General features: G+C 37.7%; 1 protein-coding gene across 2 annotated transcripts in view; it reads right to left on the bottom strand.

The window, feature by feature from the left end:
* The window catches only part of FAM169A (family with sequence similarity 169 member A), a 34,819-nt gene that overhangs the window by 14,668 nt on the left and 4,504 nt on the right, over positions 1-15,647 (bottom strand). For both annotated transcript variants that reach the window (XM_027883197.1, XM_027883205.1), the window contains exons 2-5: positions 5,563-5,700; positions 3,991-4,090; positions 2,920-3,005; positions 1,352-1,523 (exon numbers count right to left, since the gene is read on the bottom strand). In XM_027883197.1, coding sequence (XP_027738998.1) covers positions 1,352-1,523; positions 2,920-3,005; positions 3,991-4,090; positions 5,563-5,697 — 493 coding nt within the window. In that variant the 5' untranslated portion in view covers positions 5,698-5,700. The remainder of the gene's footprint in view (positions 1-1,351; positions 1,524-2,919; positions 3,006-3,990; positions 4,091-5,562; positions 5,701-15,647) is intronic.

Below are 15,647 nucleotides of genomic sequence, written 5' to 3'. Positions count from 1 at the left end.
CACAACACACAGGTTCTCCAGTTAAAACCTGGAGCTAATAATGCCAAGGGTGTGGGTTTGATCCCTCTATGGGCCAACCACTTGGGAGCTGGACTCAGTGAACCTTGTGGGTCCCTTCCAAGTCAGAATATTCTGTGATTCCAAGGGTAGCTACGAACTCAGTGGTGAAAAAGGGATGTCGTACAATGGCATTATAATAGTCCACTAACTATCCAATCTATTTTCAGGCCCTTTTCCTGTGAATCAATGTGAACCACGCCAAAAAGTTTCCCTCTTCTCTAACAAGGCCAAAAAGAAGCATACAGCTGTCTATACAACATAGTCTTTGCAGCCTTGTATTTTTAAGGCCAGTGACACTTATCTCTGGGCCAGGAAGATGATTAGAAAGCTGGAGGACCTTTCCTATGAGGAAAGGTTAAGACAGTTGGGGTTGTTCAGCCTGGAAAAGAAAAGGCTCTAATGTGGCCTATCTGCAGCCTTTCAGTACCTGAACAGGGCCTACAAGAGAGTTGGACTTTTCACAGGAGGTTGTAGTGATAGGGCAATGGGTAATTTCCGCAAGCTGAAGGAGTGTAGTTTAGACTGGATATTAGGAAGAAATGTGAGGGTGGTGAGACACTGGAACAGATTGCCCAAAGAAGCTGTGAATGCCCCATCCCCGGAAGTGTTCAAGGCCATGTTGGATAATCCCCTGAGAAAACAGGTCTGGTAGAAAGTGTCCCTTCCATGACAGGGACGTTGGAACTAAATGGTCTTTAAGATTCCTTCCAACCCAATGCAAGCCATTGTATGATTATTTTTCAAGCAAGGAAAACTTGAGCAGAGAGGTTACGTTACTTGGGTATCCTCTGGGATACTAGAAGAGCCTCACCTCTTCCTAACCATGTGTTTTCAGAACAGTACTCTTCCACATAGACTACTCATTTGAAGAATACAGCACACATTGAAACAGGAATGGAATACCGATAATGCTTAGAAAGAAAAGCCTTCAGTTTTTTGCTAATTCAAGACAAGCACAGTCCAACCCAACTGTAAATAACTGAAAAAACGCCACACTTTTTGTTTTACAGAAAAAAAAAAAAAAGAAAAAAGCTTTTGAGTATATCAAATTTTTACAGTTTCAAATATGTTTTGTAGAATATAAAGAAATCTAAGAACTTTCTTAAATTGCTAAAGCATGTAAGCATTTATGTTACAGATGTTAACAGCAATGTGACCTCTTACAATCGCAGGAAAACACCGTCTCAATAGTCCTGCAAGGCTTGTAAAGTCTAGATACAATATTCTTCAAATAAGCTCCTTATCTCCACAACTTTAGACCTCCAAATCCAACAGTCTTCAAATTTCCTACCTGTAGGTTTAACAGAATAGAACCCAATAGCCTCTCCTTTTTTCCACATGATCTTAGCATAGTGACTGCTTCCATGGCAGAGAAAAGGGATCTCATTTCCCTCCATTTCTTGTGTTCGATAGATAATTCGATTCAGAACATAGAGAACAATCCTCTCTCCAACAGACTGCACCTAAGGGAATACAGAAAAAGCATTTTAGAAGATCAATCAGATTTGTTAATATCCACACATCAGAGACCTTATTTTGCAGTCGACAGTTAACACAGCTGCAGATGGACTCAAGGAAAGCTGTTAGTGCTAAAGCAGGATGAATCTCTGGGGTTTGTCTGAGAGGAAGGAGATGCTCAGAAGACATAGTAATAGGTTAAGTATAAATCACTACCATAGAGGATATTTCATGACTTCAATGCTAATCTTTATGCAATGCATAAAAGCTGAGAGAAGTGCTGGGAGAAGGGCAGTGGAGTGGGAATATTATGATTTAACTCAAAACTATTTTGGACTTAAGAAACATTCACCAAACACAGTAGCAGTACACCAGCCCTGGACTTCCCAGGCTAGCAGGTAACTGAAGTCTTACAAAGGAGACATGACGAGCCTCACAGGGTAGTAGGACTTGGCACACTCAATCAATGCTGATAAAGTGGCAGGCAACAGGACATGATGTAGTGAAAAAAATAGTTAACAACAGTTTCTATGGCATGAAACAAGGAATTCAATATCCTTTTCTCTGACCTGCAGGGTTCCTTTTATATATGAAATTTAAGCTCACCACTATTCTACCCATTGTGAAGGAAGGAGCAATCATGCTCTCTTCCCAACGCTCAGAGCCTCAGTTGCCCCACCTGTAAAAGATTCAGCTTTCCTGAATTAATCAACATCTTACCATTAAGAAGCACAAGGAAAGCAAGGCTACATGACAAATTCTCTAGAGAAAATACAAAAATGCAAATATCAATAATAAGTGCCCAGATTGCCTGGGCAGATATAAATTACACTCCTGGAAAAGTATAGATTCCCAGTTTTGGAAAAAAAACATAACTCTATGCTACAGTGGTGTCAATAATGTTAAAAAGGTCAATGAGGAGCAATAAAGCTGACACCAGGCAACTTACTTTTCCAGACCTCATATATAGCCAGCATGCCTCACCATAGCCTCATGCAAGCCACCAGCTTCAACTTGCTTCTATCAAACAGGCTCCTGAAGATGTTTTTGGTTTACTAGTCTCCTGATAAGACCAACAGGTATTGCTATGTTAAAATGCACCAATCTGCTAAGGTGTTTCAACACAACCAGATAACAATGTTCTAAAGAGTAAAGAAAAAACTCATAATGTCTAAATAATCTACAAATGAAGCTACTGTACATGAGTCACTCTTGCTCTAGACACTATTCTCACAATCACGCTCCTTTCCTGATTGTAGTACCTATTCCTCTATTTCCTTTGACTTGCAACAGCCATCTAATTTCTAAATTAAATGAAAACATGTAATATCTCGCACACTAGCTATATGCCATATCTTGAAGTAGAAGATAAATTGCTAGGTGAATGTTGGAGTGCTTTACCTGATGAAGCCCCTGTCTAGCAGGGACAGATGTTTTCACAATGTCATCAATTGACCACCACTGGTCAGCAAGATACAGGGCTACAGCTTGAAAGAAATAAGGGAAATAAAAAGTTAGTGATTCTTACATTCCAAAAGAAACATAATCACTAAAACTGTTACATCATCAGGAATAAAAGTGTAGTAACCAAGTTAAGCATGTTCTATGTGGCGCCCATATGAAATGCTCCCTAATCCAAATACTTTTTGATAACTGAGAATAATAAACCAAAATGCATACTTTGTGCAGTATAATATAAAGGAACTATTTTTCCAGACATAAGCACTGTCCTTCAACACTGTGTTCTAGCACCTCCTTGGTGCTTGAAAAACGGGGCTTGCCAAGGGGAGTCTCATTCATACACATATTTTGGGTTGCTAGTGAATATTGATACTGAAACTGTGCAAGTTTTAGGGAGTTAGATGAATGTAAAAAGCTTGATGGCCTGAGTAAGAGTCAGGAAGAGTATGATCCATAGGCATTTGTGGCAATTCTGTATATGTCATTAAACAGAAAGAGAAGGAAGGGAGGAGGGAAGGAGGGAGGAAGGGAGAGAACGCAAAGTGAGATGTCATCTTAGGCAGACCTGTGCTGGGATCTCAAACTAAAGATAATTTACAGTTAATGCTGATCAATCACTATCAAAAAAGAGCATCTAAATTCATGGGAAAATTAATGAATTCTAAGAATGTTCAATAAATTCCTTTTGGAGAGGTGAAGTGTACATAAAGAGATCAGGAGATACATGTTATACTATAATCCAGATAAGCACCACATTGTTTTCCTACATATCTTCTGAATTCAATAAGTTCAGTTCTGCTCTGATTAGTGTGCAAAGTTCTATTACTTGTCTCTATGAATTCACAACAAAAAATAATAGTATGTGAACAAGAAGACAGCGAACAACAAATGCTCAAGTGCCAAAGTTATGAGCTACAGTAGCATGGAATGAGCAAAGGACTGGTTACATGTATTTATCCCAAAAAAAAAAGAATAAACAGCAACAGAGAGAGAAAAAACTTAAAGTGAAACCTGTGAGTGAGTCCCATGGTGCAAACAGTGCAAGAACTTTGTGTGTCTGCTCTTCACCATAAAGAGGAACATAGCCCACAGTTGACAAGCTAATAGGAACCTGAAACGAGAAGGTACAATAATTCAGTAGACTCTTGCTAAAACAACATTAGTAAAGCACGCAGAGAATATTAAGCAAGGTAAACAATATGAATGTTGAAAATCGACTCATTAACAGACAACTGTAAAGGACAAGCATCAGACTCCAGCCCTTACTTCAGACATTTCTTCTTAAAGACAGACTACATTACAAAGAGCTTGACTCTCACACTGTGGCAGATTTAGCTACAGTAATTTTTACTGTTACTTCTCTGTTCTGTCAACAGTTTGCATTTGTGTGCATAACTGAAGTAAGGTGTGCAAGGAGCCAGCGTTAAGTTATTCAACTGTCCCAACTGCGCAAGCTGTCAAAGCCAGCAGAAGAATGAAGCAGTCAAGCACAGCAATAAACTGGCACAGCAAAATTGTTGTTTATTAACAAGTTCTAAAGCACTATGATGGGAAGGCTGGATTCAAAAGGGTTTTGTTCCCTTAAATTGTACATATTTTAGAAATTATGAAGTTTGCTGCTTGATTTTCCCCTCACAAACAACATGAAGAGGATAAAATAATCCTCCTTTGAGAAACTGAGTACCTTTCTGGAAATGCATTTTGATATTTAAATTCACATGTTTCCAATACTTAATTAATGCCTAAAAAGTAGACAGACATTAACAGTGTGGTAAACAAACTTGCTTAACCAATTTAAGAAGATTATGATAGGCTATTGCCACAAATCAGGACATTAATTCAAGCAACTATTTCAGCATACAGTACCTGCAGAAATGCAGGAAAGTAGTCAAGACTCTGCTTCTGCCAAGGAATCTGCAGCACTGATCTTTAGATCCCACAGAGAATCCTCTCAGCTTCACTTTTCATTAAGGCTATACGCTACTGGTTTTATTACTGATAGAAATGTTTATCTGGACAGAACCAACAACTAACCAACCTATCGCCCAAGAAACAGAGAAGTGTCACAGCTAGCCATTACTAGAGTTCAGGAATAGCAGGGAATATTTCAGATAGAGAGAAAAGAATCACTTCTGAAATCAGTGAAACTTACTAATCAGAATCAAAACTAAGAACGAAGTACACTGAAGGACTGAGATATGAAAAGAGCCAATCAGTTTCAATAAATCATAAACTCCTTAGTTATGATGATAGGTATTTGAGACTGCATGAAGTAGTCCTTTTTAGGAAAGGTTTAGAATAATCAGTTGAAGATTTAAGGTTATGGTTTTGGTTTGTTTGGGTTTTTTTAAAGTACTTAATACATACATATCCACTGCCTAGAAGCACCAGACAGTCAGTGATACCCAGATTTAAACCCAACTACAAAATAAAATGAGTTTAACACACAAATTTTGAATTTGGAAAATCCAAAAGCTTTGCTAAAATAATTATGTAATTCAATAGTTGAAGAGCGGGCATTTTAATTCCTAAATCTACAAGTATATTAAGAACACCAGGACTGTGGTATTTGCTAGTTCTTACTTTGCGGTGGTCTGGCAGAGAGAAAAATGCAGGACAGTCCAGATATCCCCAACGAAGGTCAAAGAGGAAGTCATCTGCTGAGCTCTCCAAGTCCTCATGACTGCAGTTGTTCAATATATCCACAGGGAATGACATTCTCTGGAGAAATAAACAACATTATTAAAGTAGGTTGTTTGAGACATACAACGTACGTGTAAATAAGACTGTTAAACACCCCCACTCTGCTGCTCACTACAGTCCTCTGTACCCGTGACAGAAGGGAGAAATGCTCCAGCCACTTAATTACAAAGGTGATTACTAACAGACAGTTTTAAAACAATACCTTAATCTATGTTCACAAGCAGAAAAGGATGAGATTGGCGCATAGGTCCCCTTAGACCCTGTTGTTGCAGATTCCACCATACAAGCCTCCTGTTTGCAGCACAAGCACATGCAGCCTTGAGGTGGCCAACTCAGTTCTCTCTCTCCCAGATGATGTTTCTGATATCATGGGTTAAGCCACAACTGGGTAGTAAAATACAAAGTAAACCACCCAAAGGATAGCAACAGAAGGGATTCATTTATTTTTGAGACTTCGTATTTAAATCCATCTCTGAAGAAACCAGAGCATTTCTCAAGGTTCAGGGCATCTCTCAAAAACTAGTCAGTTAGTATGTTTTCAAAGGGTTTTGATGGTGAACAGTAAATTATACAAGCTCATTAAAAACAAGTGCCTGCAACAGACTAAAGAGACACATTTTAAAGAGGTGACAAGACAGAAGCCAAACCATAGTGGCAATAATTCATTGAAGACTCTTAGATTCAAATTTTCCTTGTCAAAAGAATGTCAAATTAAGATGAACAAGAGCTCCTGGAATCCCCAGTGCACTCTTCAGAAAGGTGCTTCTAGGTCTATAAAACCATAAACAGAAATAGACCCCTCAGCTGCTTTCAAGCCATGTCACAAACTCTCAGAAGCATGAACTAACACAAGTTCATGAAAAGAGGTTCTGGAGGAACACAAGGATTTTGATCTTGTCCCATGAACTCCTCACAACTCTCAAACACAAAGTTCTTCATACAACTTGTACAATTCCTACTCTCCACTATAGAGTCTTTTTTTTTTATTATTTTAAATCCTCATGGGCAGTGATTTCCTTTTCCACTTTCTCTTCAGTCCTCTCTATTCAATCCATCATTACTGACACAGGTAAATCAAATGCAAAAGAACTTACTGTGACTCACCCAGTAGCAATTAAAAATCTGCATTTTAAAAGCCTTCAAACAGCAATAATATACAATTCAGTTGCTTGAATGGATGAGGCCACTCCTTCTACTAAAGTGATTTCTTTTCCTGTTAAAATTGAACAACAAACTCAGACCTGACTTCATTGGCATCTACAACTGCCATCTTTAATGCTGTTGCTGATAAAACCAGAAATGTTTTCCATGAATGCTATTGTTCAGATATACACACACATTCCTCAGAGCCATTTCCTTTCAAATTCAGGTCATTCCTTCCCCTCAGCTGTTATTTGCATTTTCTCTTGCAGTCCCTCACATTCCTGCTACTATTGCTTACTGCCTCTATCAGATACTTAGCTGCATCTGTTAATTCTCCACCTGTTTCTTCCCACATTTCAGGTGCTGCCCTTGCTAACAGGGCAGAAGGAAGCAAGAGACACCTCACACCAACTCCATCTGCTCCTCCAGTTTGCAAGCAAACTGACTTCAAGAGCCAAAGGTAACATGGGCAAGCTTTTGAATCCAGCAGCAATGCACAGCAGCCAGAGGAGCTGCTGGCAAGGATGAAACTCATCCACCACTGGTCTCCTCTAGCAGATACGGCTTACCTGCCCCCATTATGGTCCTGAATCACCCCAGCAATACCGTAACCAACCCACGCAGACTACACTGACATAAGTACGTTGCAAGAAGAAGCCATGCAATCTCGTACATGACACTATTTCTGCAAGAGGACAAGGCTTTAGAACTTGGTTAGCTGTAACCAAGAGGTAAACTCTGCTGTAAAGGAATACAGATCCGTGAAAAACACAAAATTTAATTTTCTGTATGCTCACAGAAAGGGGAAATCCCTCTCCGTTATTAAAGAAATACCTAAGTGCTTGGATAACTCTGATAATAACAAACAAATTGAGCAGAAATTTCATTACTACATGACAAACAAACAAGCTGCAAACTCTAAGCCCCTAGGTAATAATTCTTGACATTTTTTTAGAATAAAATGATGCAGGACCAGAGCATGCAATAAGAAATTCAGTAGATTATCTGAGTTCCAACCACTACACCACTATGAAAATAAAAGCAGCAACCATGTGTCTGCTTATAAGCAAAAAAGACAACATCCTCTTTTCTTTTGTTAATTAATAAATTAATTAAATTACCCTCAAAATCATTCACAGAGCTTCTTTCTGTTTACCTGTTTGGTTACCTTCTTTCACATAGCACACTTCCATTTTATTCACTCCCAACTCACTTATAGCAGTCACTTTCACCTTCTTTTATAGCATTTAGAGAAAACATATTATGCAGAAGAAAACAATACAGAGCAGTCTTCAAGACTGAATGAAATAAAATCTACTCAGCACCTCTCATATCATTTGTACCACGCAGCAGATCAGACATGCAATCACAAGTTCTCATACACTTGCATGATGTACTTTCTCTCCCTGAAGAAATCAATAACTGTTCACAAAGTTATACAGTTATATTAAAAGCTTTAAACAAGTGACAAAAGAAGAACACTACGTGCCAATCTACAGCAAAGCATAAGGAAGTAATTCAATAGTCCAAAATGCAAGCATCTTAATTTTGAAATACAAAATAACATACTAAATGCAAATGAAATGTCTTCCAGCATGTCTTCCAGAAATGTCCTTCACAATGAATATGACCCTCACAAAATCAGAACTGGCTTGTCAGTGTTTTAAACAAAGTAAAACTACAAACAGCTCCACATCTTGACAGTCTCAAGTAAAACAGGATAGAGACAAAGGGCAAGAGAAAACAGCTTTTCAGGTTTCCTTGACAAGCGCACTAACGCACTTTTTGCTGCAGAGGAAGCAGGAACATCACAGGTCTCTGCTATGCAGTCCCTCATGCCCCTCTTTGTTGCTCTAAGCCTCCATGCATTGCATGACTGTACAACTGTCAGGTCAAATCCTTGTCACATGTGCGACCATGCTCTGCTCACGGGGTACCACTCCAGTTTGTCGGCAAACAGCCAGGCAGACCAAGCACATACACTGCAGCCTTAAGCAACCAAACCTATCATGACCATTTGTACAAAACACCATATTAGAAGTGTGTGTTTAGAGGGTGGAGAAAAAAATATTACTTTTTAAATGAGACAAGCTTTTCATTTTTCAAGTAAAATAAAATAAATCTTGTGCTCTTTAAAACCATATCATTTCACATAATAGTATTAAAAATTTTGTGCAATAAACTCATATGAGCAATTTTTGCTTTAATACAGAATCGTATGCCTTTCTCTTTATGCAAGCTACTAAACAAGAAATGGCACATCCTTCTTTAGGAACAACTGCAGCACCAGAGGGTAAGAGATCAATTCAGAAAACATATTTAACAAGATAAGCAAAGACATTCCTGTGCAACACAGTCAGTTCTTTATTTACAAAACCTTTATTACTACAAGCTTCAAGGCCAAAAAAAAAAGTTAAACATAGAATAAGTGGGTAATATTGCAAATCAGTTTAAGTATAAATCACATCTACAACCCACATTTCATCTTTGAAGTACATGAAGGAGAGATGCACAGTACATGCAGTTTCCATCTCATATGTGGATTTCAGCAGGAATCGAGAGATCTGTTTATCCCCTTGCAGGCCCTCAATAATGAGTATCACAAAACATCAGAAAGGTAAGAAGCCAAAAACTATATTATTTCTTACAGCATGTCAGAGGGCTTAAATTCAGCTTAAAGCTGGTTTGGGGTGGCTTTATCTCAGGGGAAGTGAAGTCTAAGTGGTTAGGTTGACAGCCAAGGATTTTAGAGGAATCAGGATGAATTTCCAGCTGCTGCACAGACTTAATGTGAACACAGACACATTACCTGATCTGCCTGAATACCTCATCTACAAACACAAATAATCATTACCTCAGAGAGACTAATATGAGAAATAATTTACTGAGATCATGAGATACTTGAACAAAAATTGTATCAAAACTTGACAAGTACTGGAATAGACAGTTATTTACACAGCACAACTTAACTGCACAGTTCATTTTCCTCAAAAGAAACCCCAACCACAAACAATCCTCCAAAGTCTTTTCACAATGAAATAATATTTGGGACAAATAATTATGCAGGCAAACAATCTTCAGATTTAAATTTGTGTTTAACAATAAATAATTATAATTTAATTTGTGGGTATGGGGTTTTTTTTCTTTTTAATTATGATTTGTAGTTTAGGGAAGAGACAACAGGGTGCAGAACAGGGTGCTAAACCAGGACAACCATGCATTTCTTATGAATCATCAACATCTTTAAACAAGTTCTATCTTAAAAATATAATCCACGATCCTAGTATGATCTCCTAGACTAGCTGAAAGCTACACCTGGGCTAGCATTGTGGGAAAAGACAAATAACAAATCAAACATGTATCTCCATATATACATCAGTTCCAGAGAAGTCCCAAGCTATGCTCCAGGACCAGACTGATGAGGCATGAAACCAGCAATCATCTTGATTTGAGGGCCAGGAGCATCCTTTCCACTTTGCTGTGTTTGTTTCCCACCTTGCAACATCCAATTGCTGGTTTGGTGAAAGCTGTGAAACTACATAGGAGATGGAAGAAAATTTAAATTTTCTTAAAAGTGGTATCCTCAGTCTTCTGACTTCAACCACAAAAAAAAAAAAAATCACATCTGCTACTTCTAAAACTGTTAAAGCTCTCCTAGAACTAATTCTGTTAACAGACAAATTACACAAATGTTTCTTTGGTTTTACTACCAGCTGTTACATATACAAAGCATTTTCATTTTGTTTCTTCTTTCTTCAATATCCAATAATTTAAATTGGGAGGGATTGTTTTTAAATGTAGCTTTTTCTTGTTTCTATAAAAATACAGTCTGAAGTATTTAAATAAATAAAGAGGTAGTTTATAATTTTCTAATGTAAAAATAAGTAAATTTTAAACCTATGCTAAGATAATTATTAATTTAAACATTTATAGAGAGGGTATATGCTTGATTTGTCATGATTCTTTTAAGTTGAAATAGATGAAGAAAACCTGTCCCACAATCAACAATTTAGACTATTGCTGTGACAAAGCTTTTATGGTTTACAAATATTCTCATCTCTTAAAACTATTAATTTTAGTTTGTAATGTAACATACTTTTACTGCAGGAAGAGGAAGACATTTTAGGAAAGAGAAGTTGTTTAAATTTTAAACAACAGAGTGTACACTTGGATTTCTTGAAAACTATACCAGCTTCAAGAAGCAACAATAATACGCTATTTGATTCTACATTGAAGAGACAACTCAAACCCAAAAAAACTACTTCATTAGAGGTAGGTTTTCTTGGGTATAATTTAAAAAGCTTGGTTTTATATAGTCCAAATTGGTCTTCAAATCATTATCTGCACTCCAGCACTACGACATAAAAATGCTAGTTCCCTGCAGTATGACTTTTGTTCACATTTTCCAAGCATATAGGCACATCAGTCTGAAATACAAGTTCTTGCCAGCTCAGGTAAATTTGCTCTAGTTTAGGTTTTATTTTTTTCCTAAAAGGAAAAATATGTTTGTTAATTATTTGTATTGGTTTTGTTTAAAGTAACAAAACCCCCAAACGACAGGGTTTATAACATACAAAATCACAAATAGAAAGTTCTTAAGGGAAGTGGTGTAGCAATTGCTGTCAACATCAATGAAGATCTCTGGATTAATATGCCAAACCACAGTACCCATAATCTGCTTGAAGCAGCTTATGCAACTCCAGTTTTCTATCAGACACATAAATCAAAGCTGTTGATTTGAACGCAAATAAACAAACAAAAATAGCCAATCCTTTCCATTCATTAATAAGCCACCACAGTGTAACTTTCATTTACATATATAGAACAGAATTAAGAAATCTACATATAGGATCCAACTTTCCAGCAAGAATTATGGTCAAAGGTTCTAAACACTGGGTTTGAACACCCTCTTGTCAAATGAAACATGAATAAGGACAGAAAAAGAAATAGTCCTCCACATTAAAAAAAAAAAAAAAGTATTTGTACATGATTTCTTTAAATTAAAAAAAAATTGAAAAAAGTATATGAATTTCATTAAAATAAAATAGTCTTAAAGAGTATCTAAAAGTTCACTCTATAATTAAATCTATCCAGGATGTTCTAACATGTAGTAAAAAAATAACATTTGGTAGTTCTAAAAGACTAAACTGCATCTAAAATGTGCTAATATAAAACAAGAGTTGATAATAGAGTGCAAAAGAGGGGCTTTAACCAAGTTTTAGATAGATTTGCAGAAAAAATTAATTCTGTTAACAATTGCAAAACTATTTTGCTTTAATGAAAATAGGACAGAAAACTTATCAGTTACCCAGACTGAGGTAGCAGGGTAGTATTAGAAGATACACAGCTTCACTCTCCAACCCACCTAGGCAGGTAAGGTTCTTAGGCATACGTCCAGTTAGGCACCTGTGTAACACCACTGACATTTTGCTTAAGTGATAAAAATCATGTATTTAAATAAACAGCCTGTTTAATCAAGGAGTAAGTTCTTACGTACATAAACTACTAACCTGTAGACACATTTTTCTACTGCCTCACATTTTAATAAGATTACCATCTGGTTTCTTGAAGAGCACTTCCTTCAGTAGGAAGCTTTGGAAACTAATGTGCACAAGTGTTTCCTACAATGAAAGATATACTAAATAAAAATTCTCAGACGGCTCAAAATAACCCCAACTAATAAATCTGAAAAAATAGTTTTCTTTAAGAAACCTTCCATGCCTTCCTTTCAGCTTCTCGGATTCAAGGTGAGTATACCCACACACAAAATGAAAACCATTCCAGTTGTGTTTGAAAATAATTAACATGTAAAAGACAGAAAGATATAGCTAAGCAGGATTATTGTTTCCTGGATCTGCCTCTCTCTGACATATATCTGATCTTTCAGTACTCAGCACTCACTCTTCTTTCTAATCTCTGATTTTCCTCTATCTTCCCTTCACTACACATTTAGGGGCTAAGAAAATAATACCAAACCCCCACTAATAACCCTAGTGACCCATACCTTTCCTCTCTGGTCACTACTTTTTCCCCCTTCCCCACCTCAGCAGTTTAGAGTGGTTGGTGTGCAGTTCTACAGCTCCATCCTCAGTTCCCTCCAGTTTTGCCCCTGCAGTTTAAACCCCACACCATCTGCTCCTAAAGATCTTAATGACCTTCTACAGCTCGGCACTTAGAGCCCACACACAGCCTCCCTTCTCAGGTGGCTGATGGGCCACCCGGGACACACACAGCCATGCTGCTCTTACACCGCTCATCTTCCCCACCTTCCATGCGTTTGCCTCCTGCGTCTCCAGGCATCCAACAAGGCAATATTTTGCAGCTTTATTTGCTGCTTGCTATGAGAAGATCATCTCCTACTCCCACTTGGCACTCGTATTTCTTGGCAACTTGTTCCCTTCTCAATCCTTCACACTGTCCTCTAACATTATCCCTCTGGTTTGCAAGGGCCACCTCAAAAAACCATCTAGGGATTTCACAGGTAAGAACAAACAAAATAACCACCTTTTCCTTTTACCACACTAAAAAAAAAAAAAAATCCACTGAATCTGGGTAGACAGCTGGGGGACTATCAAGCCTAAGATAACTAACCTAACACCACAGTGAGATGGCAATTGCAGTAACCCTCTGTACGCATTTGCATCTATTTTTAAAACACTTGGTTGTGCTGTCCTATCCCCTCTCCCTACAACTGGGGTAGACGTCAAAGCTGCACCAATTAGATTAAGCATAGATACATGTTAGCACAGTCAAATCAGCCACAGAACAGTAACTCTCCCTACAGTCACTTCGAAAATATTCAACATGAAAATTCAAGAAATGGTGACCATGGCTACTAACAGTGAGAAGCAGGTGATTAAGCTTTGCAATCATACTCTCCATACATAAGGAATCACTAAAACAGTTGTCTGAGCTGCAATTATGCCACATGAGGTCTCTGGATGTCATGGCTTTCATCAGAGGAGTTGTAGGAAATTCAACAGTTAAATAGTATCCCATCTTTATTCAAATTATCTGTAAGTGGGTTTGATGGGTTTGCCTGCTTTTTAGTGTCATTTGCAACAGGAGACCTACAACTAAGAAAGCAGCATATAACTAAGAAAGCAGCAAATTACTTGGTTTTGTGGATGATTCAAATGAAATGCAGAAAGGATAGAAATTAATGAGATCTTTCTAGAAGCAGGAGTAAGGGAAACAGGGAATGAAAATAAAAAGGCTGCAACAAGAGATCCCTGTCAGCCAACCATAAAACTTTCTTGCAAACCAGCAAGCACACAGAATTGAGATGTTTCAGAGTGTGACTATATGACCCTGTAGCCCATTTACAACAGCTTGAGGATCAGAATCCTGAAAGCAGCAGTAGATTAAATATAACACATTTAAAGCAGTGAGAATTTAAATCTCACTATAGATTAAGAATTGCAATGTTTTCCAGAAAGGGAACAGGCAGCTATCTCCAAATTCTTGATCCAATTCCAGTATCTTGAAAGTACTACAGTTATCTTCAGAAGGTAAAAGATGGCTAAAAAGACAGTTTAATATGAGCTTGGTGTTCCACTGTAGCAAATTCTTTCAGCTGCTCGACATAATAAATGATGAATTACAACAGAGCGATAAACTTCTCAGACAACTTAGTTTGTGGACTTACCAAAATAGTGTGGGACCAAAGAACTTCAAAAGAGATAGGGACACAGATAACTAGTAGGAATTTTACCTCGCCTTTCTCAAAGGAAATATAAGGTGAAATTCATATCACAAGAACATCACACACATCACAATGTTCAAAGGAAGTAATGGGGCTTTTAGGCAACATGCTTGGGCCGCAGACAGGATAAGGAGTCATTACTTAAGACTCCGTCTGAGCCCAGTCCTTTTATGAAGAGATATTTCAAGTTACCATCCTAGGTGACACATCATTCTCTCAAATACAGTAGTAGGTGTAAACAGTTCTATAAGTCTACAACAAACAGCACCAATACTTCCTCACATTTACAAAGGCCACACAGACTACCCTTGTCTAGCTCACAGTTGTACTCATTAGCGAATATGTTTGTCTTCCTCATTCTGTCTTCAGAAGGATGGGAAATAGGCATATATAAACTAAAACTATAGAACGAGAACTAAACTCAATCCTCTGAAAAACAAGCATGTAAAACAAATTCAAACCTAGTATCAATATGACTGAGAAGCTAGGCAAGAGTCTGGCGTCTTGTAAGCTGCTCCAGATGGTAAAAAACAAAGGTAGCAAGGTCTGGTATTTCTTGTTTGTGTACAAGTCCTGTTCCCAAAAGAAAGGGAGAATAAAACATCAAAAGGAGCATTGCATTGCTCAGAGTCTGAATCAAGAATTTGTTCAGATGTCAACTGGCTTATGTCCCTCTTTCCCAGAGGAATCTCTTCTTTCCACTGTTCGTACTTGCTGTTATCCAAATCAAGATTTTGCAAAATCCCTAACAGACAGAGCTCATTCCTGAGCAGCTCTGTGTTTACCTTCTCTCTCAGCAATCTCGTAACTGCCAATAGTTCATTTTTGTTTACCACAATTGCCTGGGTATAGCCACTACTGATTTTGTTCAACTTACCACAGCTGTATTATTAAAAAAAAATCCACTAACATACATCCACTAGGTATCAATAAACGTTACTACAGGACTGAAGTTCTATGTCTGAGAATTTTAGCAAAAATATCTGTAATAGCAGAAAGGAATTCACACACAACCTCCTCCCTGGTGTCATCCTGTCTTTATCTCAGTCAACAACCATCCTGACGTTCCAACAGCTTACACAGTTCTGCCAATACACTGCATTCCCCCTGCTTCTCA

Source organism: Empidonax traillii, unplaced genomic scaffold (genome assembly GCF_003031625.1).
Source record: "Empidonax traillii isolate 1590-97213 ecotype Southwest subspecies unplaced genomic scaffold, ASM303162v1 scaffold8:size5222938, whole genome shotgun sequence".
Classification (NCBI taxonomy): domain Eukaryota; kingdom Metazoa; phylum Chordata; class Aves; order Passeriformes; family Tyrannidae; genus Empidonax; species Empidonax traillii.
Note: the sequence above shows the minus strand (reverse complement) of the source record. Positions and strands in the feature narration are given on the sequence as shown.